The 26,854-nt window shown below is 44.0% G+C and overlaps 2 protein-coding genes across 3 annotated transcripts in view; both read left to right on the top strand.

Moving 5' to 3' along the window:
- Window positions 1-2,056: 2,056 nt before the first annotated feature.
- Window positions 2,057-26,854, top strand: part of SSH2 (slingshot protein phosphatase 2) — a 258,888-nt gene continuing 234,090 nt past the window's right edge. For both annotated transcript variants that reach the window (XM_084802744.1, XM_084802746.1), the window contains exon 1: window positions 2,057-2,396. In XM_084802744.1, coding sequence (XP_084658870.1) covers window positions 2,334-2,396 — 63 coding nt within the window. In that variant the 5' untranslated portion in view covers window positions 2,057-2,333. The remainder of the gene's footprint in view (window positions 2,397-26,854) is intronic.
- On the top strand, window positions 23,424-23,772 carry LOC311609637 (small ribosomal subunit protein uS14-like). The gene has a single exon (XM_084802869.1). It carries the CDS (start codon window positions 23,496-23,498, stop codon window positions 23,664-23,666), a length of 171 nt encoding a protein of 56 aa, XP_084658995.1. The 5' UTR covers window positions 23,424-23,495; the 3' UTR covers window positions 23,667-23,772.

A 26,854-nucleotide genomic window follows, 5' to 3' on the forward strand; every position in this document is an offset into this window, starting at 1 on the left:
AAATTTGAGTACTTTATAACCCAATTTCCTCACCTTAGGCACACTGAACGAAAGTGCTGTACACTTAACTACAGATGACATGTATTTTGACCACTAACCTACAGTTTAGAAAAAGCGTGACTCATGCCTTTAAATTTTTTCCTTTTGCTTGAAGATATTTCCTGCACACAGGATATACTCAATAAGGCCATACATTATCTCATTTGATTGTGAAATTCCTGTGAGTTAGAGCGCTTCATCATAGGGCATACGGAAGTACAGCTCAAAAAGTACAAATCATTTGCATAAGGTTTTACAAGAGCTGGGACTAGAAGCTACGTCTGACTCACAGCCGTGCTCTCTCTTACTGTGAGGTTAATGGAATGAAATGTCTCCTCTTCCAGATGAATTTCTTTAGAGTACGTTACTACACAGAAGATAAAACACGTTGTCAAACACATGTCAGTAAGAGAATCAATGTTCTGAGAATCACAGATGTGGGCAATCCTTCTCCTTCGGTTTCTAAACACATTGATTTGAGGTCACTCAGCTTTCACCTCTGGAGAGTTCTTGGCTCTCTACATTGTTTTTCTGTTTGGTCTCTTAAGCATTGGCTCATAGCTCTTACTTCTGAACCTTGCCTTCTCTTTCCTGTTTACTCTGGAGCTCTGGAGGAAAACCCTGTTTCATCTGTGAACCACGGATCTCTGGGTTTTGTCTCACAGGAGGCACCCTTGATCACCACCAGGGGGCAAAAGCCTATCAGCTGGCTTCTCTGCGGTCCGCTCTACAGAGGGCTGTACACTGCAGGGACCCTCAGTGACTCTTGATGGAACCTCCCTGCTGATTATTTCAACCACAGGGCCCCAGGGGGAGAACAAAGACTCAGCATAGAGGGCTCTTGTGTCACTTAACCACAGAGCCACCAGAAAGCCGTCATGACAGCCCCGTCAGTTTAAAAGGAGCAATGACATCCAAGAGTATTTGAGTGACAAACAGAAAGAGGTGGTGTTTTAGAAACTGCGGAGTCCTAAGTGTGTGCTTTCTACAGCTTTGCTATGGATGGTGGGATTTACCAGCTCACCTACTCAACTCTGTGTAAATGTCAACGGTTTGCACTGTTATTTTTTTTTAATTTTTTAAAAAAATCTTGATTTTCCATTACATTCTTGGTTGATGTTGAACAGCTTATCATTTAGAAATGCATTCCTTTAAAAATATTTTAAATCTACATTTTCACTGACATCTATGAAATAAAGATATTTAGGAGGAAAGAAGAAAGCTTAACGATCAAATCCTTGTTTAGTGGAGATCTTCATAGTGGGAAGCAAATGGGAGGTAAACAGCAGGTTGGAGCTTTCCAACTCCGGGTCCAGCTCTCTGAGCCATCGTCCCCCACCCCCCCGCCCCCCACCATTCAGCATCTCAGGTACAGTGACAGACTTTAGGCAGGTAGAAGACAAAGCATGAGGCACCACGAAGTTTCCAGTGTTTACTAGAGAAAAATCTGGTCATTAACCCCGAGATCCTTTATGATGATGAGGCGGGTGTGGAAGCTCTTGAGGGCCAGGTCACAGCGGGTGGGCTGGTCTCCCGGGTCTAGCCTGGAGAAAGCATCTAGCACCCTCGGAGTCCTTTTCCACTAGAATAAGTGTTTGCCTCGTTGTTTTCACCTCGGTCCCCCCCCACCCCCCAAGGTGCTGTAGGCTGCGCGCCCCACCTCATAAAATGGTTGTCTTTTCAGGGGCGAGGACTAGCGGCTCCTCCCGCCCCAAGCTCAAGCCCCCTCAACCGGCTGCCTTCCCGGGTCCCTTTTCCATCTCGCCTCCCGCCGCTCGGCAGCGGCCCAGCGGGAACGAACCGTGGGTGACCAGCGGCAGCGGGGGGCGGGTGTAGGGCGGCGGGGGGGGGGGAGCTCGAGAGCTGACCGGGGGGAGGGGGCGGCGGCCCGAGGTGCGGCGCACGCAGCCCGCCCGCTTCCGGCAACTCAAGGGTTACGCCGCGGCGGCGGCGGCGGCGGCGGCGGCGCGCGCCGAGGGGAGAGGCGGTTGCTGACAGGTGGCGCCTGCGCACTGGGAGCGCTCATTGTGCCCCGCAGCTGCCGAACCGCCCGCCCGCCCGCCCGCCGCCCGTTCGGCGCGTCAGTCGGCGGAGAGTCCGGCGGTGGGTGCGGAGCCCGAGGTCGTTCCCGCGACCCCATCTTCCTCCCGGTCCCCGTCGTCCCTAACCCTTCACCCTTTGCCTCCCTCCACCCCACCCCGCTCCCGCCACCCCCCATCCCGGCTCCGTCACCCTCCCGCCCCCCAACACTCAGGACGAGAATGCCCTGCCCGGAACAACCCAGCAGCGCCTAGATGGCTTTGGTCACGGTCCAGCGGTCGCCCACCCCCAGCACCACCTCCAGCCCCTGCGCCTCGGTGAGTCCCTCCCGGCGGGGCGGGCAGCTCCTCGCTTCTGTCACTGCGGCTCCGCTTTGCCTCAGCGGGTCCCGCCGAGCGCCACTGCGCACGCGCCGCGCCTCTTCCCAGGCCTTGGCACTCCGGCTGCCGCGAACACCCCCCCCCCCCAACATCCTCGTCCTACCGGCGCGCGGCAGCCACTGCCAGGCGTTGGGGTTTGTTTGTTTGTTTTTTTCTGCACCCATCACCTGGAGCACCCCCCTGCTCCCCCACTCCCAGCGCTGGCTCTGAAATCTCCCGTAGCATGCTTCCCATGGCTTGAACACTTCCTTTCGGCTATGAGTCATTCTTGCTTTTCACCCTCTTCTCCCCCCCCCCCCCCTACTTCTTTTACCCTCTGTTGCTCTATTGCAGGGAGGGGAAGGCGGGGCTCCTAGGTTACCCCCGACCCACACCCATAACCGCGTATCCACGCCATTTCAGGGACCGGGTCGGCACACTGCGCATCCTTCTTCCGTCTCGCTCTGTGTGTGTGTGTGTGTGTGTGTGTGTGTGTGTGTGTGTGTGTGTGTGTGTGTGTGTGTGTGTGTGTGTGTGTGTGTGTGTGTGTGTGTGTGTGTGTGTGTGTGTGTGTGTGTGTGTGTGTGTGTGTGTGTGTGTGTGTGTGTGTGTGTGTGTGTGTGTGTGTGTGTGTGTGTGTGTGTGTGTGTGTGTGTGTGTGTGTGTGTGTGTGTGTGTGTGTGTGTGTGTGTGTGTGTGTGTGTGCCTTTCACTAGACTCAGGCGTCTGTCTCTCTTGTGCTCGGTACAGTTCTGGCTTCGTTGGAGTGTTCCATGGTAGTTAATTCCTGCTTTCTTTCCTCCCTTAAAAGATGGCAGTGGTCTCCTCTGCTTCTTGGACTTTTACCTTTCTCAGTGAGGTCCCAATGCATCTGGTGCTGCTCGGTGACCAGTGCCAATTCATTTCCATCTTACAGACGGTTGTGCTTTACGCTCATTGCTCGTGATCGGTCTTGCTCTAGGGCTGTGCTTGGATGGTTCATTACTTCAAATGCTTGTGTCGCTAAAACATGTTTCCAGAAGAAAAATACCTACCAACCATTCCCCCCCACTACCCCCACCCCTCACCCCGCCACGTTTCTCTTTGCCTTCATCCCTACCCCAACCCCTAACCAGCTCTATTCTCAGGTATCATCTTTGAGACTACCTCCTAACATGCATTGCACCAGTGTGGTAAAATGGGTCTTTAAAAACAGGCATCTGGATGAAAATATGAGCAGTTGGAGGAGCTGTTTCCGCTAGAATTGTAATTTTTGCATTTAGTAGCGTCAAGTTGCAAAGAGGCATTCAGTGAACACCATGGCCTTCCGCTGTAAGAGAGTTGCGTTATTAATATTTGTTAACTTAGATGTGAGGTTTGGTATCTTGAAAGCATGTTGCTTTGTGATTTCGATATAGGTTCCTGAATTTCAAAATACTGTTGCATATAGTGGCGGTTTCTTCCTTTTGAGTTTTCTTGTGTATTTTGTGTTACTCCCCTAATTCAAGAGGTTACGCTATTCAGAGGTTAATTTGCCTTGTGGTGTACCATGATACAAAACTGAAATCTTTGCATAGAAGTTTAGAGCGGCAAATTTCCACTGGTTTACGGAAGAAGTTGGTAGCAGTAAAGTACACTGTTTGGCAAAATAGCACACGCTGCTAGAAGTATCAGCCGAAACTGGGGACCTTGTGCCAGACAGCTGCTACAGAGCATCCCTGCAGAGGGACGCTGGGAGGGTTCTGTGACTTGAGAAAAATTGTACTTCAGAGCTGATAAGACCATTTTAGGGTCTGCTAGAGACAAGCATCAGAGTATCAGAGGGGTAGAAATGTAGTTTTTTTAATGAATAGATTTTTTTTTTGGGCTTTATGGTAGAATTCTTAAAATTCATAGCATATCTTGAGACCACCTTAACTCACTCTGCTAGTAAATCCTCTGATTTTTGTGGCTATCAGGCCTAGGTTTGGCTGTGAAGGCAATCAAGGGTTAGTAGGTAAATACATATGAAGTAGAACCCGTATTGTAATTTTTCCCTGGGCATTGCTGAAAACATGTTATGTTATATATTATAATAGCATTTATTAAGCCATTATCATATTGTCTTAAAGTAAATGGTTAGTGTATGGTAAAGCCGTATCTATCTGACATGGCTTCATTAGTGAAAACTGGGATACTGTGGAATCTCGAAGGATGTTAATAGTCACTTTTGGCATAGGTAGGCAATTAAAATTGGTCATGTAAATACTGTAGTATTTGCTGTAGTAAGCGCTAAGTAGTAAACTCAGTTTCTAAGCTAAACGACAGATATCTCTGTATCCCCTGGTCTGATGATTTCAGTTGTTTATACTTGGCCCTGTGTGTAAAGAAATCCTGGAGTTGGGGTGAGTGGGTGACAGCCAGCATTGTCAGCATGACTGACAGACTAGCTATCTTTCCCTTTAGGTTCCCTTCCTGTTCGACTCCATCCAGAGCTGTGCTCAGCTCACTTGTCCACCGGGCCTTTTCTGCAGTATTTGACTGCTCTCTGACCTGCATATATTTGGCTGTTTTATCTCTTGCTGTATGAATACGTTGGTTGGTTTTAAAGGTGAGGAAGAGTGCAAAAGGAAGTTATTCCCATAAATAAAGAAGGGTTTTATTTTGTGAGGCTAGAGATTTAATCTTTTAATTTAAAACATTCTGTAATGCCTTTTCACTGAATATGTTGGACCTTTTAGTGTTGTCAGCTCTTCAGTATTTTTTTCATTAAGCATAAGACAAACTTGATCACTGTAGTTGTTAACCTTCAATGTCAAGTTTATTGGGGAAATATTTCCTGAGAGGTGTAACTGAGGAGGGAAGGCCCGCCCTAAGTGTGGGTGCACCATCCCGTGGGGGGGGAGGGGGGTCCTGGACTGAGTAAGAAGGAAGAATCCCACAGAGCCCCAGCAGCCCCCTTCCTCAGTTTCCCCATCTGCCCTCATGTCAGCAAACTCCTGCTAGCGTGCCTTCCCTTCCGTGATGGGCTGTACTGTAAACCGTGAACCAAAGGCAGTGAGTGTTCCCTCCCTTAGTTTGCCTGCCGTTCGGTGTCTGGTCAGAGAATCTAGGTAACAACCTGATAAAATCACCTGCTAGGTACGAGTGACTATTAGAGATACCAAGTCATGTACGACGTTCACCTGTCTATGAGATGACGTAACTTGGTAACAAATGCGGGATGAGAGACTAGAGACAATGAGGGCAGTAATACTGTATACACAGGAGTGAGTCTGTGATGTCACAAGTACTGAGTTCAGATTGATGTGAGGTGCTTAGAATACCAACCTTGTATTTTTCTTGGGATCTCATCTGTTCCAGGCATCATGCTAAATATTTTACATACGTGACTTAATTCAGTTATTCCTCACAGTGTGCGAAAGGAAAGTTGCATTTATCCCCTGTCTTATAGATGAAGAAACTGAGGCAAGGAATATTGAAGGACTGTGTCCTGTGTCACTCAGCCAGGAAGTGATTACAGTTGTAATTCAAATCAAGGCGTGTCTGACCTTTGAAGGTAACGTTGAAGTGACGGCGATGAAGAAGTACATCACAGTAGGCGTCTCTCAAATGGGCTTTTGAAACTTAAATTTCTATAGGCCAATATTGAGGATAGGAAGAGCAAAGGATCCTAGGTAGAACAAAGCTATGTGCGGCAACACGTAAAGTCAGAAAACAACAAAGGCTTAAGTGAGGGATTAAAGAGGCCAGTTTGAGGCCTTATTTGGGTAGTGAGAGTTAAAAGCGAGAGGAATTGCTGAGCCAAGTATTTAGGATTAATGAAAAGGTAATAGAAAGTTCTCAAGTTTTGAGCAGATATGATCACAGTAGTGTTTTAGGAAAATTGATGTAGGTGCTTTGGGCCAGAGGGATTTTAGGGACGCCATGGGAGGCCGTGAGGAGAGCCAGGTAAGGCTGTTGTTAAGGTCTGAAGTGTTAAAGGAAGAGACAGATGCCGAGGATTATGAGAAAGCCTGGCAGGACAGAGCTGTAGAGACATAAGAGATACCAATGTTTGGGATCGATTGTTCTTCCTGACAACTAAGTGTTTGCTGGGGCTGGAGAGATGACTCAGCCGTTAAGAGCACTGGCTGCTTTTATAGAAGCCCTGGGTCCAGTTCTCAGCACCAACAAAGTGATTCCCAGCTGTCTGTAACTCCAGTCCCAGGGGATCTGACTCCCTCTTCCGGCCTCTGGGGGCATCAGGCATCACGTGAAGAAGCATAGACACTCATGCAGGCAAAATACTCACATAAAAATAACACTTCAAAAATGTAAAAATAAAGAAAGTAATGTTTCTTAATTAATGGGGACAATTTGAGAATTCTTGGGCTAAAGAATCTACCTGTGACTCAGCTCTGGATTCAGACAGCAGCAGCAGCAGCAGCACCAACAGCAACAAAAACCTGCTTTCTATTCTTTCTGATAGGACTTTTCTTTTTATAATTTATTTTAATTTTTGAAAACTTCTATTTTATCTCCAATTGATACTCTTTACTTGGGACAGTGTGGTAATTTGATATGTGCACACAGTGTGCATAATGATGCCTATATCTATCACCTTGGACGCTTAGCGCCTCTCACTGTTGGGTACACTAATCCCACATTGCCTTTACCAGCTATTTTGAAGTTTATAATTGCTTATTATCAATCCTGTTTAAGGTGCCAAAGCATATTACAAGGGATTTCACCTCTCCAACTGTGCACTGCTGAGCAGTGTCCCCCTTTGCCTTCCTGGCACTTGCACAGGTTTAGTAACCGCTGTTCTCATGTCTCTGCTGTCAGCCTTTTAGCTTCCACACGGACTGCAGACCACACAGTGCTGCTCCTTCCATGTCTGACTTAGCTCACAGCATAATGTTCTCTAGTTCTGTCCAGCCTTGTGCTCTTCTTGTAGGTAAATACTATTTCACTGCATGTGTGTGGGATTTTCTTTACCTTCTCCTCTGCTGATGAAACGTGGCTTGATTCTGTATCCTGGCAGTTGTGAATAGCCCTGCAATAGACATGCCAGTGCAGCTGTTTCTTCATACTGATTTCATTTCCTTTGCTGGGGCATCTGACAGTTCTACTTTTTTTTTAAACCCACCCTACTACTTCCTGTAATGTATTTTATATTCTTACCATCCGTGTATGAAAATTCCCTTTTGTTTTGCATCCTTGCCAGGGAAGTTTTATGTTTACTGACACGTACTGCATATATATTTGTGGCATATAGCATGGTATCTTGATGTGTATGTTGAAGCTAATTAATCTGTCACCTCATATATTTTATGATAAATATTTAAAGTCTCTTAGCAATTTTCAGGTCTAAATACATTATTAACTATAGTCACAGAACCTTACAATATTCCTTGTGAACAAAACTTGGTACCATGGGACCATCTTCGAATCCCCCCAACCTCTAAACTCTTAGGGAATATTTCTGAGTTAATATTTGTATTAATACCAAATTCCAGAAAAGCAGTGTTTCTGTTTTTGTGGTCTAATTTAATTTTAGAGCAGCCCGTAAAAGACAGGTACTATTGCTAGGATAGACCAGTGGTTACAAAACTAGAGCAGACACTAAGGTCGCCTAAGCTCCTTGGTTCCTGGTCCACAGCTCTTTCATGATGTGTTATGAGAAATGGCAAGGTAGCTTGTGATCGAGGTCTTAATTACTAATTAAGTAAAGGAACAAGACTTGAGATATAATCAAGAGTACATTCTTTTTGGAGTTAATTTGTACTTCAACATTGCAGTCTAGAACAGAATCAGTCAGTCCAAATATCATATGACATAACCATGTATTGTAACATATATGATTGGATTATATATATGTTGGATGGATGAATCAGTCAGTCCAAATCAGTTTTAGTATTAGCTCTTAATATTACAGAATTTACACAGAATTCTTATAAAGTACATTTTAATTTTCTTCTTCTTCTTCAAAGATCACCAACAGCAAAGTAGAAATGGAAGCTTGCAGGTACTGGAAACTAGTGTTGGCCTTAACCGCACTGGAAAACACAGACACAGACAGACAGACAACACACACACACACACACACACACACAACACACACACACACACACACACACACACACACACACACACACACACACACGGGCTCCCATAAAGCTGGGAAATTAAAGCTGTTGATTTCATGGCAAGAGAAGCCAAAACAAGTACCTGGCATAGGGCAGGAGTTGGGGGTGCAGCAAGCTGGGTGTTGTACATCTGAAATCCCCGCCCTAAGGAGGCAGTGCAGGAGGATTGCGAGTTTGAGGCTAGTTTGAAGAGTCAGTTCCTGACCAGCCTGGGCTACATAGGGAGACATTTCAGAAAGAGGGAGGTAGTGGGGGAAGAATTCAGTACTTCTTTGTATTTAATATATCTTCAAACCTACTACTGTTGTGGTTCATAATTATGACCCTGAATCATCCTAAGAAGGCTTAATCTTATTTGGTCTTGATTTAAGCAGTAAAGATTGAGTGTGGCCTATGTTTAAATAGTTGCGCATCCAAGCTTCACCGCCGTTTTAATGTTTATGGTGCATTCTTCAGTATCGCATGGTGGTGTATGTTTGTAATCCCAGCTATGCAGCAGGCCAAGGGCAAAGTAGTAGGAGTTTAAGGGTAGCAGGTAAACATAGCCAGGCTATCATCAAGAGAAAGAAATCCTATGATTGAGGAATTCATAATTCATTCACAAACATTTTTTAAAGTTTTAAAAAATGAGCTTACTATATAACACCCAAATGGTAAATGACTCAGTCACAACATGACAATGACCATTCTTTAAAACAATAACTCTTGTTTACATCAAGCTAAGTAAACAATTGAAGGGTTTAGAGACAATCACTGAAAGCAGTCAGTGACTAAAAGAGTTTCAGAGCTGAAACAGGGATTTTTTTCTAACCCGATGTTCTGCATGAATATTGTTCCCTGTAGGCCATGGATGTTTGCTAGTGCTATAGCTGCCCCCATCACTTCTCTCTGCCTGAAGCTGCTCACCAGGCTGCCTCTGAAGGAAGCAGCCCACCATAGCATCCCCCTCGGAATAGCCTGCAGCATCTTTAGATCCTGGGACAGGACTGAAGTGTCCCAGCTGCAAGGCTGTGATCACAACCCTGCTGCAGATGTTAAAGCAAGAGACATGCTGGGATTTGCTGGTTATTGAGGGTGGTGTTTCAGAGGGGGGTAGACAGAAACCTGCTAAAGTACCACTTTCCCCTTCAAGACACATGCAACGCCCATTCTACCAACACGGATGAGGTGGTAGGATGAGGATGGATTTCAGTAGCCTCATATTCTGTTGCCCGTGCTCCTGAGCCCCCTCACCTTTCACTCTGCCCCAATGGGGACTCCAATTTCATTTCTTTAAAAGTATTTACTTTTAGGGCTGAAGAGATGGCTCAGCAGTTGAGAGCACTGGCTGCTCTTCCAGAGGATCCGGGTTCAATTCCTGGTACCCACACGGCTGCTCACAACGGTCTGTAACTCCAAGATCTGACATCCTCACACAGACATACATGCAGACAAAATACCAATGCACATAAAATAAATAATTAAAAATATTTACTTGTCTTATTTGTTGTGTTTACATATGCATGTGTGCGCCCATGTGCCACAGAATACACATGGAGGACAGAGGGCGGCTCAGGGATGTCAGCTCTCTCCTTCCAGCATGTGGATTAGGAGACCTGAACTCGGAACACCATGCTTGGTGGCAAGCATCTTCACTGGCTGAGCTGTCTGAGATCACCGGCCCCCACACCTTATGTCTTAGCAATGCTAGATAAAAGAGATAGACTGATTACATATGCACATTCAGATATGGCCACACCTTCCTTCCTCATCAGAGGAAACAAAGCCAAGACAAATGCAAAAATGATTTCTGTGGCATATAAACACTTGAAATGATACTATTGAGGGTTTTGAAGACAGCCATATAATCTTACACACATTCAAGAAATAGCTCGTGGCATTATAGAAAGTATTGAAATGCAAAAAAGTGTGGAGAGAAAGTAAAAAGCATGTATCATTGTTGTATTCCCCCCCCTTCTTCCTCTTTTTTGTGTGAGAACTGTGTTACCTCAGCTAGCCTCAAATTTGTGACCTTCTTGATTTAGTTTCCCCAGTGCGGGGATTACCGTCATTATATTGTACAAACTGAGAAGCTGCTGTGTATATAATCTTGTCTTAAATATTTTTAAAGTTTGGTTTATATCACAGATATATCACAGTCAAGAATGGCGACACTGAGAAACCCTATTCTGATGAATTCTGACTGTTGTTGCTGAGCGTCTAGCTTTTCCCATCGTTTTTATCTACCGTGAACTGCATTGCAGGGGACATTATTGCACATAGATTTTGCATACATTTGGAACATTTTAAGACATGCAATTATTGGAACACAGGGTATAAATACTCTTTAGACCACTGTTACATATTTATGCCTATGAAAAGGTTATTCCAATTAACATTTATTCCAACCAGCATCACTTAAGAATGCTCATTTCTCCTGACCTTATTAATACTGGATAATCTTATTTCAATTTTAACAATTACTAATTTGGGGGGGAAGGAATGGCATCTATTATGAAGTATTTGCTTTTTAATTCAGTTTTCATTACTCTTAGAATAAAGTCGAAGTTGAAAGTTTGGCTGTGAGATCCCGGATGAGTCAGTCCTGCTGGCCTTTTAAGCCTCGTCTCTCTCGCACTCCCTGCATCGCACACTGCTCACAGTTAAGCTCACACGCTGTGCTCCCTGTGGGCTTTAGGCTTGGCACATGCTTTCCCTGGAACTCTTTTCCTTCACTCTTTCCCTAACTAATTCCTGCTCATCCTTCAGGTCTCAGCTTAAATGTCACTTCTGGGAAGCTTCCCTGACTCCACCCCCAGACAATGGTAGGTGCTCCTTCTGTGCGCACTCTAGCGCCCTGTACTTAGCTACGCTGCCTCTTACCAGCTTACTGTGCCTTATTGTTTGCCTATTTGTCTACCTAACTTTTAAGCCAGGGCCTGGCTCTATTTGCTTGTTTTTATATCATCAGGGCTCAAAGCATTTGACACAGAGATCAGTGAGTGGGTCCATGACTACAGTTACGCTTCACAGTTTTTCCCCATTTTGAATTCTATTACGTTTTAAGAATAGAAGCTGGACACAGTGGCACACACCTGTAATTCCAGCACTCAGAGAGGCAGAGGCAGGTGGATCTCTGAGTTCGAGACCAGTCTGGTCTACAAAGTGAGTCCAGGACAGCCAAGGCTACACAGAGAAACCCTGTCTCAAAAAACAAAACAAAACAAAAAAGAAAGAAAAGAAAAGAAAAAAGAAAAAAAAGAAAGGAAGGAAAAGAAACAAAACAATAGAAAAAACAATAAAAAAAGATAGAAAGATGTCCCAGAAGCCTATTAGATATGATTACTTTCAAGGCTTTAATTTAGATAGTGGGATGGAGAGATGGCTCAGAGGTTAAGAGCACTGACTGCTTTTCCAGAGGACCTGGATTCAATTCCCAGCACTCACATGGCAGTTCACAACTGTCTGTAACTCCAAGATCTGACACCCACAGACATACATGCAGGCAGAACACCAATACACATAAAATAAAAAATAAATAAATAAATAAAAAGCAAAAGGCCTTTAGATACTTGTTACCCTATTGTCTCCCAGAAAGGTTGACTCTTGGTTTACAGTCACTGTATAAAAATACTTCACTGAACCTTTACCATTCCTAAGTAACCTCCTTGTCATCCATTTTGTTTATTATAAAATAACTGTTGTTTATTGAACACTTATTATACCCAGTGTCTTTACACCTGCTAGGCAAGCACTCTACCACTGAACTACTGTCTAACTTCCTGTAGTGAGTATCTAACCAGTGTTTCTAATTAATTTTCACATGACTCCTGTAAGGAGGAGAAGAAAGAAAAAGACTTGTGTTAGGGACTAAGGAGGTGTGGTACAGTGGTGTGTTCCCACAGCAGCGGCCCTGGGAGGGCTAAGACAGGCTGAGCCCAGGTTAGTGCTTCAGTGCAGAGTGACGGAGAAAGACACTCAGCATTGACTTTTGGCCTCTACTCCCACACATGTGCACACATATGTGAACAGTTACAAACCTGACTCAAGTGCCTGGGAAATCCAGAGGAAAAGAAAACCTACCTTCGGTACTCAGAAGTATTCTCAGCTTTCTCACCCTTTTTCCTCTGTTTTAAGTGAGAGGACATAGCTTCTACCTGGCGTGTAGTCTCAAAATGACACTGTGCACCACTGGGCTGGAGAGACGGCTCAGAGGTTAAGAGCACTGACTGCTTAGGGAGCACAACTTAGACGCCACTCCTGGTGGCAGAGACTCGTGACTTTGCTGCATTTTCACTAAATGCCTGCTGACATGCTAACTGTAACAGCGTCTGGTTTGTGGACTTTTCAGGATTTGTATGCTTATTAATTAATTCAGGGGGCATTGCCATGGGTCTGGAAGTTACAGGAGAGTTTGGGGAGGTTGGTTTTCTCCTTCCACCCTGTGGGTTCCAAGGAACAAATGTAGGTAGCAAGCTTGGCAGTAAGGGCCTTTACCAGCTGAACCATCTCACCGCCTCCATATTTTTTAATGTATTTTTTATCTAATTAGAAAATCTGGACATAATAGACAAACAGTTTCAATAGAAGAAAAGATGATTACTGATAAGCCCTTTTATTCAACCTGAAATATGCTAGAGGCTGGGCAGACACAAGAGAGACTTGAAAGCTCCTGTTACGTAGGTGATGTTTAGCAACTGTTGTTTTATTCTGGTAATGGCATCCAGTCTCCTTCTCCAGTTCTTTGTATTGAGCCGTCTTCAAACACTTGTACGGGCTGCCCCTGAAACCAGGAACATATCACAGTGCCCCTCACTTTTCTGTTTGCTAAGGAAAATTCTGCTGAGTTATTTTTGCCTCAAAAGTATCAATAAGCTCCCTAGACTCCTTGAGAGGGAGAAATATTTCACTTACTGAGTGGGCCAGCAATGCTATGTCTTAACCTATATTTATAGAGGTGCTTGATTCAGAGCTCAAAACAAACAAACAAACAAACAAACAAACAAAACAACAGCAAAATCAAACCCAAAAACCTAGCTCCTTTTTATGCCCTGCATTAACTTGAGCCAGAGGGCATCTGCTTGCTCGTTTTTTGCCTCCTGGTGATCGAGCAGTTAGCTAGTTCCTGACCTCGGGGAATAGAGCATGGGTAGAGAGACTCATGTTAAATAAATAATTAAATTACAGTGTAGTAATTACAAATGTATAACCCTTGAAGACAGAAAGAGGCCAGCAGCAGGCACGTCTCAGTTGAGCCTTAAGAGAAAATTTGTATTTTAAAAAGGAGTGGGAACTACTCAGCAAACACGGGCTTAGGATGAGTAGCGTGGGTGGGGTGGGGGAGGGTGGGCGGGGCAGGGAAGCATGGACCCACGGAGGGGCTAGGATGGTGGTACGTGGCTGAGAACCGCAAGCGGGACCTCGTGCCGTGCAACCTGCAGACAATGGGGGTGGAGAAATAAAGAGACTTTCTTGCTCATTTTCGCATTTGTAGCCTCCCTTAACCTTGAATACGGTGTGTATGTGTGCTCATGACATCATCCCCTTACGGGGCCTTTGTTTCTTATCTATTTCTTGAACTGACTCTAGCCTTGAACTTGCTATATAGCTGAGACCAGCTTTGAATTTCTCCTCCTCCTCTGACTCCCGAGTGCTGGAAGTACTCGTACATGGCACCGTGCCCTGCTTAAAGTGATGGTTACAGTTTTATGCTTGTGAGCAAGAAGTCTTGAAATATACCTATTGAGGTAGGATGATAGCGAGGTGGGAAGGACTTGACTAGAATACACAAAGTTCAGTCAAAAGGGAAACACAAAGCTTCAGTAGTAGCAGCCATATTGTAGGTGCTCGCTGTGCAGGAGACACTGGGTTTAAACAGACTTCGCAACAACCGCTCTGTGAAGCATTACATTACTACTGTCCCCATTTTAAGGATGAACACTGATTCACAGAAGGTGGCAAGGCGAACAGTAACGCAGTCCAGCCGGCGCGGCAGAGCTGGAGGTCGACTTTGGTCGCCACAGAGGGCAACTGCTGCACCAGATCACCTTCTCCATGTGAGAACTGGTTTTTGAGTTTAGGTGCTGTTCGGTTTCTTCCACTTTTATTTATTATCTTTTTTTCCTTTAGGATTTTTATTTAATCTGTATGAATGTTTTGCCTGCATCTTTGTGTATCTTGTGTGCCTGATGCTTGTGGAGGCCGGAAGAGGGTGGTGCCCTGGGGCTGCGGTCGCAGATGGTTGTCAGCTGCCATGTGGGTGCTGAGAATTGAAATGAGGCCTCAGGAGGAGCAGTCAGTGCTTTTAACTTCTCAGCCATCTCTCCAGACCCATTTTCAACAATTTTAATCATATAATTTTTTTACCTTTGCCCTGCTGTAGTTTGAATTGCTACAGTTTGTGTCATTTTGCTGCTGATGCCTAGAAACTTGGTTCAAGCAGAGGTTTCTTTTCTTTCTTTCTTTCTTTCTTTCTTTCTTTCTTTCTCTCTGTCTTTCTTTCTTTCTTTCCTTCCTTCCTTCATTTTTGATATAGGGTCTCAATATGTAGCTCTGGCTGTTGGAACTCACTGTGTAGAACAGGCTGGCCTGAAATTCATAGAGATCCACCTGCCTTTGCTACGCCCCCGCCCCGCCCCCAGGCACTGGGATTAAAGGCATGTGCTGTCACACCCAGCCCAGCAGAGAGGTTTCTTAAGAGGCTTTTCATAGATTGTGGGATGATAGAAGAGATCATTGGAATTTGCAAGTCCAGTAGAGACATGTGTGATCAACCCTAGTACTGCTGAGTACATGTTGAGTAGGAGAGGCCCAAACGAGGTGTGGACACAGGGGAAAGGCTGGGGAGTGCAGAGCAGACTAAGACACAGGAGCAAACTGCTTGCAGTTGGCAGCAGTGTGTGCATGCGTGTAGAAATTGTGTAGACAAATATGTGCATACACTTTTAGGTTTTAATTGCTTCCAGCTGCTTTCACAATTAGAAGCCAGTTATTTTCTACCAGGTGAGCGTCAAAAGATACCAGCATCTAAGGCACACAGTAGCCACAGATGCCAAAGCTTTTATCTTTGGAAAGCATGTGTGAGTATTTCTTCTTCTTCTCCCTCTTGTCTCTGTTCTTTCACTTTAAGAACATGAAAAATCCATGGCACTATGTTTTTTAATGCTGCAGATATATAGGAGAATATATGATATTATGTTTATTGATGTGAAAAGATGATATCTCAGGCTGGAGAGATAGTTCAGCAGTTAAGAGCACTGCTTGCTCGTCCAGAGTCCTGAGTGCAATTCCCAGCACCCACATGGTGGCTCACAACCATCTATAATGAGATCTGGTGCCCTCTTCTGGCGTGCAGGGACACATGTGGGCAGAACGTTATATATATAATAAATAAATAAACCTTTAAAACAAAAGATGATATCTCCATGAAATTTGTTGAAACAGTAGTTCTGTTGTTGCCTCAGACACTTGAAGAAACTTGAGAGTGGCTGGAGAGATGGCTTAGCAGTTAAAAGCACATAGGGCCATGGCAGAGGAGCCGCGCTAGGCTCCCAGCACACAGGCTGGCTGCTCACAATCATCCGTAACTGTCGGTACCAGGGGATCCATCTTCTATAGCCACCCCCGCACCTCTATAAAAAATCAAAGTAAAATCCAAGAAAAATCAAGAATTTTGGATTGCCTTTTCTTCAACTAAGATACTGTTTTCCGGCCTGAAGAGGTAGCTCGGTGGTTAAGAGTACTGGCTCCTCTTCCAGAAAACCTGGGTTCAATCCCCAGCACCGACAATGTGGTACATAACTCTGGGCCCACGGCATCCTATGTCCTATTCTGGCTTCCAGGAACACTGCAACCATGTGATTAACTGACATGCATCAAGGCACAATAAACAATTTTTTTAAATCCTGAAAAAATATATTCTTTTCTCAGGCAGCAATTAGGATAGCATCTCAGTAACAAAATCTTTCAATTAATCTTGTTTGTTTCGAGTTTTGAAGACAAAGCTCACTCTGTAGCCCAGGTTGCCCTGGAACTTACTGTGTAGTGCAAGCTGGCCTTGAACCCATGGTGATCCTCCTGTCTCAGCGTCCCATGTGCTGGGATTACCCATAGAAACCATCAGGCCTGGCTTGATATTTATCTTCTTTATCTGCCCATTAAAACAGTAACTTTTAAAATTAATCATTTAATGCTAATGTTTTGGGGGCTTGAAAAGGTATTCCCCATTTAGAATAAAAATTTTAACCACCAATTCTAATACAGGCCATTTGAAAATAGAAAGTGAGTCCAGGACAGTCAAGGCTATACAGAGAAACCCTGTCTTGAAAAATGGGAAAAAAGAAAAAAGAAAAAAAAAACAAAAAAGAAAGAAAGAAAGAAAGAAAGAAAGAAAGAAAGAAAGAAAATGGAACAGCCCTAAAAGCATTTCCATTTTTCTCTTCTTAGGTCTTCAAACTGCTTTGGTATTGTGGTCCAGTGTCTAGATGTGGGGTCTGGAAACTGCTGTTCTGAATCTGAATCTGGCTTTAAAGTCCACTAGACTTGGGCAGGCTACTTTAGGGTAGTGGTAATATTTCTTTTGCAGAAGTATGGTGAGAAAAGAATGTTTTAGTAATATATCTGATATCGATAAGCATGTACTTACGTATGAAGTATTAGTCATAATAGTGATTTAGTGTTACTATTTAATTATTAAGCCTTTTTTATTATAATTCAAATTTGTTGGGGAAGATACTTGCTTTATAAAAATATAATTCAAATAGCTTATTTAAGAGTTTAATTTCTCTTTAACTTTTTTTGTCTTGACATTTTTGTATTTGAGCCGGGCGTGGTGGCACACACCTTTAATCCCAGCACCTGGGAGGCAGAGGCAGGGGGATCTCTGAGTTCCAGGCCAGCCTGGTCTGAGTCCAGCACAGCCAGGGCTTCACAGAGAAACCCTGTCTCGAAAAACAAAACAAAACAAAACAAAATAAAAGTGTATTTGAGAAGGGTGCAGTGGTGCATGCCTGTAATCCCAGCACTCGAGGAGGCAGAGGCAGGCTGTGAGCTTGAAGCCAGCCTGGTCTGCAAAAGTGAGTCCAGAACAGCCAAGGCTATACAGAGAAACCCCGTCTGGAAAAAAAAATTTTTGTGTTTGAAAGGACCATGATTAGTGTAGTAGGTAGTTTGTAAGTATCATTAAAATGTTTTACTAAATAAAAGTTTTGTTCTTTGAAAGAGAGAATCTGTAGTTGCTTATTGGTATGGCCGACTCCATTGAATACAGTTGTGTAACAGCCTACTACATGAGTTATGTAAGCACCAAATGGACCGACCCGTGCAGCTGCTTCTGAGTTTACCAGCTTAACAGGCTATGCTTAAAAGCATATTGATTTATTGATATTTCACTGTTTGATAAGATTACTGCAAATGGTCACCTTAGTTTCTATAATCGAATTACAGACTCGATATGTTTGTGTTTTAATGACGGAGACAACAAATCATGTGGTTAAAATAGAGCAGAAATAGCCAGATATTCTCTAATCTTGACAATCCAAAGACACTGGATGTATTCATGGGGTTAAATATGTATCTTTGTCCAAGGAAACAACAGGTTAGAAGGATGAATGGTCTAAGTTCAGCCATTATAAGCAGTGGGCAGTAGAAATTGAATGCAAGCCTTAGAAGATGCATCTCCAAAGCAACGGGATGAACTCATATGTGACACAGCAAGAGGTAGTTGCTTCAGGCTTTGGTAGAACCACACATTTTACACATTGAACCCTGTAAGAAAATGAGAAAAATATATTTCTCCACATAAAAGAGCACCGAATAAATTATATGAAACCTTCACTTTTTTATTCTACTTCTTCTGGGGCATTTGTTTAGTGACAGGGTCTCACTCTGTAGCCCACATTGCCCTAGAAATTACACTGTAGGCCAAGCTGGCCTTGGGTCCCATGGTTGTCCCCGCCTCACTAGTGCTGGCCTTGGGTCCCATGGTTGTCCCCGCCTCACCAGTGCTGGCCCTGGGTCCCATGGTTGTCCCCGCCTCACCAGTGCTGGCCTTGGATCCCTGCCTCACTAGTGCTGGCCTTGGGTCCCATGGTTGTCCCCGCCTCACTAGTGCTGGCCCTGGGTCCCATGGTTGTCCCCGCCTCACCAGTGCTGGCCTTGGATCCCTGCCTCACTAGTGCTGGCCTTGGATCCCCGCCTCACTGGTGCTGGCCTTGGATCCCCGCCTCACTGGTGCTGGCCTTGGATCCCTGCCTCACTGGTGCTGGCCTTGGATCCCCACCTCACTGGTGCTGGCCTTGGATCCCCGCCTCACTGGTGCTGGCCTTGGATCCCCGCCTCACTAGTGCTGGCCTTGGATCCCCGCCTCACTGGTGCTGGCCTTGGATCCCCACCTCACTGGTGCTGGCCTTGGATCCCCGCCTCACTGGTGCTGGCCTTGGATCCCCGCCTCACCAGTGCTGGCCTTGGGTCCCCGCCTCACCAGTGCTGGCCTTGGGTCCCTGCCTCACCAGTGCTGGCCTTGGATCCCCGCCTCACCAGTGCTGGCCTTGGGTCCCCGCCTCACCAGTGCTGGCCTTGGGTCCCCGCCTCACTAGTGCTGGCCTTGGGTCCCTGCCTCACTAGTGCTGGAATTGGAGGCAGGAAGCACTGTTTCCAGCGTCCTGATTCATCTATATAGTCTGTAATTTTCTCCACTCGCTAAGTGTTTTACACTCATTCTTTGGTTTTTAAACTTTAAATAAAGTGCTAATGACTATAAAGGAAGTCTAGTTAGACATAGTACAACTGAAAATGTCTAGGAACTCCAATACTTTCTTACTAAATAAATTCTTGAATAATATATAATCTTGAAAATTAAATCAAAAGCTTTATGGAGGAAAAAAGAGCTATCCTTAGGATATTCCTCCTTAGATACTATTTTGTGGCATTTTAATCTGTAGGATTGGAAAAATTAAGGCAATTTTAGTAAACAAACACTAAAAGTCTTTTGGAAACCTTTAAGGACACAAGGGTGATTTTGAACCTCTAGTGGTGAGCTTATTCAGAATGCGTATCTGATGGAATCAGAAATTTGGCTACCAAATTAGTCTTTCTTTGTTCCAGTTGGTTGGAGGAACTTAAAGGAAGACTGTGCACTAGTAAGTGCAGGGCTTACACTTTTAAATATATTTTTTTCCATAACTGACTCTTACTTTCATCCTCATCCTCCATCTCTGTAACTGAGTTATAGTCATTTGCAAACATTGATACTATGTTTCTGCTATGAATACCTAATCTTTAGATGATTTAAGCTGCTAGTGTAGTCTACTCTTTTTAAAGTCAGTTATCTTATTTTGAATGTGTAATTTAGAATATTTGATGAGTAGGATTCTGCCCTACTCTTCATTCGTTTTGTTGATATATCGACATCTGCCACTTGGTAGCTTTTGGTGGGCTGCTGGGGCCCAGAGGCCAATGCTGGGCATTCTTCTTTTATCCCTTTCTACCTTGTTTTTTGAGACAGTGTCTCTTACTGAACCTGGAGCCGACCAATTGGCCAAGCTGTCTGGCTAACAAGCTCCTCAGGCCTTCCTGGCCATGCTTCCCAGTGCTAGGATTATAGGTCTGTGCAGCCTTGTTTGTTTGTTTGTTTGTGTGGGAATTGGGACAAACTCAGATCCTCAAGTTTGTACAGCAAGCCCTCTGCCCACTGCCCTCTGCCATCTCTCCCGACTCTTACATTTTATTGTGAGGCAGTGTTTTTCCCAGGCAGGCCTTGAACTTGCTCATATTCCAGGTAGACCTTGAGTTTGTGAGCTGCCCGCCTCAGCATCCTGAGTAGCACCAAGCCTGGCTGCTGCTGTAGTCTGTACAGATATTTCCTTGCACTTTACCATGGTTTAATGGAGCCTGGGGTCAAGCCCAGGACCCTGCTCATGGAGGCAAGTGCTCCATTGCTCATGGAGGCAAGCGCTCCATTGCTCATGGAGGCAAGCGCTCCATTGCTCATGGAGGCAAGTGCTCCATTGCTCATGGAGGCAAGTGCTCCATTGCTCATGGAGGCAGGTGCTCCATTGCTCATGGAGGCAGGTGCTCCATTGCTCATGGAGGCAGGTGCTCCATTGCTCATGGAGGCAGGTGCTCCATTGCTCATGGAGGCAAGTGCTCCATTGCTCATGGAGGCAAGTGCTCCATTGCTCATGGAGGCAAGTGCTCCATTGCTCATGGAGGCAAGTGCTCCATTGCTCATGGAGGCAAGTGCTCCATTGCTCATGGAGGCAGGTGCTCCATTGCTCATGGAGGCAGGTGCTCCATTGCTCATGGAGGCAAGTGCTCCACTGCTGAGCTGTATCCCTGCCCTTCCGCTGTCACTTCTATGTAATAAATCTAAAAGTTTCTTGAACTTTTTATTATTATCGGGATATTGGGATCATTTTATAAATATTGCTGGAAATGGGTTCATAGAATTTTAGCAGTGGAAAATTACCTAACTCTTCATTTTAGTGTTAAGTGGTTTTTAGATTCTGACTTCCAAGCATGAAGGTCAGAATATGTTATCTCTTGAGTAGCTTCAGGAGACTGTGTTACAGTGAAAATTGTGGACCATATCTTCGGTGGTAATGGATTGGACATTTGTTAGGTATGCAAATGAGCACCTGGATTCTAGACCAGGCTTAGATTTCAGCACAACACAGGAGGTCGAGAATTTAAATAGGATTGTGAGCTTAGGAGATGACCTAAATTAGTGCAGCTTAACAAGTGGGCGCTGGACTGTGCTAAGCTGGGGACTGTAGGTCCTGTGTTGGAGGGCTGCTGGCTGTGATGAATATACACCTCATGTTAGAGAGATGCTGATAACGAAGATGAATGGACTCTCCTGATGTTTTCAAATCACCAACTGAATTGCCTAGAAAAATTTGGCCACCAGAAACAGAAGACCAAGTTTAAGCCATAAGAATATCTTGGTTTATCTTGTAACAAATCCATATATATCTGGCTCAGGACTATTATCTTAGCAGTTCAATTGTCTCATAAACACGCACTTTCCCTCCCTTTAGCATTAAGTCTTGAACCTAGGACCTTACACATGCTGGGCAGTGCATGCTGTATCGCTGAGCTCCAGCTCCAGCAAGATCAAGGTCTTTGTATCTTTCTGTTTTGCCATCAGTAGTATATTGGAATCCATTTTTCTGTTTTTCTCCACATAAAAGATATGTATTTTTTAAAAATGTAGCACTAAATCGCATATCCATGTTTGTTGCAGGAAGTGGTAGAAAGTGGCTCTCTCCACCTTTGGGAAGCTGAGGTTTTCCTAGAGGCCGCTTAGGGTCAGGTTTCTATTGCTGTGATGAAACTCCATGACCCAAAGAGGAAAGTCAGGGCAGGATGGAAACAGGATGGGAACCTGGGTGCAGGAGGTGATTCAGAGGAGTGTTGCTTATTAACTTGTTCCCCAAGATTTGCTCAGCCTGTTTTCTGCTAGACCCCAGGACCACCTGCCAGGAGTGGCAGCACTCGCAGTGAGCTGGGCCCTCCCACATCACTCAGTGATGGAGAAAATGCACCACAGACTTGTCTACAGGCAAATCTCAGGGAGGCATTTTGTCAGTTGAGATTAGCAATACTCCAGTTCCCAGTGACTCTAGCTAGCCAGGACAGAGGCCAGTTCCCTCTCCTAGAAGACCTCTTTTTGACACATAGACAGGAAACATATTACATCACCACCTGGTTGTAAGACCATCTATGAAAGTAAGTGCATGACTTTTTTTCTTAAATACTGAGTGGCAGCAAGAGAGAAGGATGTTTGGAATAGATGTCTAGCCCCGGCCTGCAATAACAACTAACACAGTTTTAAGGAACTCTATCTTCATTTTCAAACTTTTAATTACAATTTACTTGCATCGTGTATGTGTGTGTGTGTGTGTGTGTGCATGTGCATGCATCTGTGTCTGCATATACCCATGCATGCACATAGCATAGCACGCATGTGGAGGTCAAAGGACACTTATAAGTCAGTCCTCTGTCTACCATGTGGATCCTGGCGGGTCAGCTCAGGTTACTAGGCACCTTTACCCGGTGAGGTATCTTACCAGTCCAAGAACTTATCCTGCATCTTGAGAACTAAAGAGCCCAAAAGTCAGAGTCATTTAACAGGTCACCAGTTTGTGAACGTTTTATAAAACCTACAGAAGAGGAAGGAAAGATTGTAGGGCTCAGGAGGAAACCAGGAGACTCCTAACAGCGGAGCCGGCGTGTCTGTGACTTTATGCCTGCTCTTGGGACTCTTCTGTTGGGCTTCTTGTCCAGCCGAGGCGAGGGCTTCCGCCTTGTCTCACTGTCTCTTGTTTTGTCCTGTTTGGGTGTTGTCTCTTGCAGGCCTGTTCTTTCCTGAGGCGGGGAGGTGGGGGTGGTGGTGGGAATAGGGGGTGGGGGGGTGAGAGGACGGGGGTGGGGGGTTTTGGGGGGGGTGTTAGCTGGAAGCGGTGGAGGGAGGAGAAACTGCTGTCAGGACATAGAAGAGAAGAGTATATTTTCAAATTTTAAAAGTTATTTTTATTTCATTTGCATTCAGCATTCTATTGTTCTTTGTTAGCTTTTAGCAGTCAGTTTTTAACTGACAAAGAACTTGAAATCAGAAGGCTAGAGTTCAAGCCCTGCTAGGAATTTGATAGCAGTGTGATATTGGGCAAGCTTGTGCGGTATTTTAAAGTCTTACCATTCTTCATCTGGAAAATGGATATATTGCATTATAACGTAGCAGAGTAACTAATCGCAGAGGCTCTGGATTCGGAACAGCTTGAGCTGGAGTCTTATTCCCGCTAAGTATGTTTCACAGTCCGTCTCTTCCTCTGTAACATGGAGTTCTTGTGCCCTGACTGGTAGAGCTCCATGAAGACCAGATGGAAAACAGGGAAGTCCCGCCTTATCAGAGTCTTAAAAATGAGCGTATAGAAGAGCGCATGCGTGCGCGAGTTCGCTCCTTTTTCCTCTTTGGCTGCCTGAAGGCAAGATGGGTCACCTGCAGCTCTACTGGAGTCACCCACGGAAGTTCGGCCAGGGTTCTCGCTCCTGCCACGTTTGCTCTACCCGCCACGGTCTGATCCGGAAATACGGGCTCAACATGTGCCGCCAGTGTTTCCGTCAGTACGCGAACGACATAGGCTTCATTAAGTTGGACTGAGCGACCTTGAGTGGATTATTCAAAACTGTCTGCCCAGTGAAGCGGATCATGCTAGCCTTTGTACATAAAGAATAAAAAAGTGAAGACCTTTAAAAAAAAAAAAAAAGAGTGTAATAAGGCAAGAATCAAATATAGTTACCCTACAGGGAAACAGGGTTTCTCTTGTCACTGGGGGTTGGGGGGAAGCCATAGATCCCCAGCAAACACCAGCATCTGTTTCTGCGGATGTTACCTGTAATTCAGATGATCTGCTGTAACTCAGCGGCTTCTGCCTTGTACTTACTTTGTCACAAACATTTGCTGAATGCAACGCCACATAAATTTATATGCATTATAACATTATTACAAGTATCCAGTATATAAAGCTAAATTAGCATAAATAAAATGAACACCTAGCTCCAGAATTGTTATTGATGAGATGGTTAGCTTACCATCAAGACTGATGATATTTGATAATGAAGAAACGAAGGTTGCCTAGACTCAGTGATTTTTTTTCTGTTAAAAAAATTTGTAACAGATGAATATAGCCAAAGAAATAATATAATTTTTGATTTTTGAAAGAAAACTCTTAAGTGTTTCTGGATGTATAGGCTAAAATGAACATGATTTTCTGCTAATTTTATATTGTCTGAACTGTGAAGCATACCATTCAAAAGAATATTTTGATTTTAAAATAAAAAGTATTTACTTCCTTTCAATTTAGAATGAAGATTTCTAAGGGACAAAATGTTACTCAGTGGATTGCAAAGTGTCAGGAAGCCTTAAAGACAGTTCATCTGGGAATCATTCAACAAGGGTATTAACCATTTTCAGTGAAAGCTACACTGCGCCATAGTTACAAGGGGTCTGTCGCAGTGTTGACACAAGAGCCTAACAGGATCTTAAACACTGACAGAAAGCATTATGTATATGATGATAAAAATCTTCACATACTTTAGATCCTTGAAATACTTTGGGAACTTCAGTTACTTGGGCCAGATAGTGGTGCTCAGCCAAGTGGTCCTATATACAGAAAGGCGTGACTATAGCGTAAGTACCCCTAGTGTTACCCTATAGGAAGATAGGTGGGGCTCTCTTTTTCTTAAAGTAAACATTTATTTTGCATGTTGCAAAGTACAGAGATGCACCTTCTGACTATTTTGGGGGATCCAAAAGTTAAAAGAATAAATAATAGTAATGAAACTAAAACTTTTTAGGGCAATAATGTGCTTTTGTTCAAGTGCTGCCAAGTGTTTTCTACTGGAGGGAAAGATGTCTAAACGTGTGCCTTATCATTTGTTGCTTGGTATAATAAGGTTGTCTTGTCTTTAAACAAGGGAGGAAAACCTTGTTTTAAGGTGACTCATAGTGATGCAGTAGGTTGGCAATGGAGAGGTAGCTCTCTGCTCAGTGTGTGCCCCAGAAATTATAGCTATTGGTGTTTTCCCATAAAATTTAACTCTTATATTTGGACTCCACCTTGGAGCTCAGATTTAGGGTATTCCATATGCTAAGTGGGACTTCTTAGGAAATCTGAGGGTGTAGGTACTTGGTTCTGTGAGAGCCTTAATAGTAAGATGGATTAAATTTCACTTCTACATGACCATGGGGATTTAAGGCATGGCATTTATGATATATGAGTCATAATTAGATTGCACTTTTAAGTCCTTCAATATCCAGCCGTCTTTCTTACCTATGATTATTCTTTTCCTGTTGTCCCTTGATATTTATTCATCTGTGACTGGATGATTTATCCATTTACAGTTTAATTACTAAGCCTTATTTTTTACATACTTTTAAAAATCTTGCTAAATTACGGAACTAGGTACAATAGAAACTTAAGCCTGGTATATTTTTAGCTAAGCAGATACTATCATGACACAGAACAGGCACAATTAGCTAGAGAGACATATAGAAACTTATTTTTTAGTTATGGAAACTTTATAATGTCAAGATTTTTATAATTACAAGATTTTGTAATTTCCTATAAGAACAGTTGTATTGAAAATTATATAAGCTAGCTCTTACTGCTCTTGCAAGTGACCTGAGTTGGGTTGCTGGCACTCACATGTAACTCCAGTTTGAGGGGATCTGGCACCCTCTTCTGGTCTCTGTGGGCTCCTGTACACACATGGTACACATAAACTCATGAAGGCATGAAACGTAAAAAAAAAATCATGAAGATTAAAAAGAAATTTTTAAATAAAATTATATAAGCTGTTCTTACAAAGGGAAAAGTATAAGTTTAATAATAAGTTATGTAAACCTAGGGTTAGGAGAATCTTTTAATTCAAGGCTTAGAGAAAAGATTAGAAAGAGAAGGTTTTGTCAGAGTTGGTGCATGTTGACAGTTCACTGTTTTATCTGAGAGAGGATTAGTGGGGCTTATTAAAAAGATTACTTTTTCTATGTATGTGTGTGTCTCTGTGGGGTATATGCCTTGTATATAAAGGTGCCCAAGGTCAGGACAGCTGATCCCCTGGAGTTGGAGTTACATGCCTTGTGAGCTGCCCAGTGTGGTGTAGAAATCAATTTTAGTCCTCTGGAAGAGCAGCAAATAGTCTTCACCTCTGAGCCATCTTGGCAGCCACAAAAGACTACTTTATTTTATTTTATTATTTTATAAATATGGATGTTTTACCTGCACATATGTCTAAATGTAGTGCTTGGGTACAGTGCCCTCCGAGGCCAGAAGGAGGTGACCGAGCCCCTGGGACTGGAGTTACAAATGGTTGTGAGCCAGCTTGGAGGTGCTAGGAGTTGAGTCCTGGTTGTTGGGAAGAGCAGGGAGTGCTCATGAGGGCAAGCCATCTCTCTAGCTCCGGGCTGCCTTTTTAAAGTGGTTGTGACATCCTCATAACAAAGGCCACTTTACGCAACTGTATGAGTTTCTAATTTTATTTTGTCAATGAGCAAAGAAGAATGCTTATATCATGGTAAACATTAATTTTTATAATTTAAAATTTTCATGTATTAGCTGGGCATGGTGGCACATGGCTTTAATCCCAGTACTTGTGAGGCAGAGACATGTGTTCCCCCAACATGTCACAAATAAGTTAGAGTTTGTCTTAGTTATATAGTTTTAAATATTCGCCTGTTTCTCACAGGTGTCTCATAGAAATTGTGTACATAGACATAGTTTTGCAATGGTGCCTCGCTATGCCTCCCTGGCTGGCACGGAACTCTGTGTAGACCAGACTGTCCCTGAG

This window comes from Acomys minous (genome assembly GCF_964271855.1).
Source record: "Acomys minous genome assembly, chromosome: 12".
NCBI lineage: Eukaryota > Metazoa > Chordata > Mammalia > Rodentia > Muridae > Acomys > Acomys minous.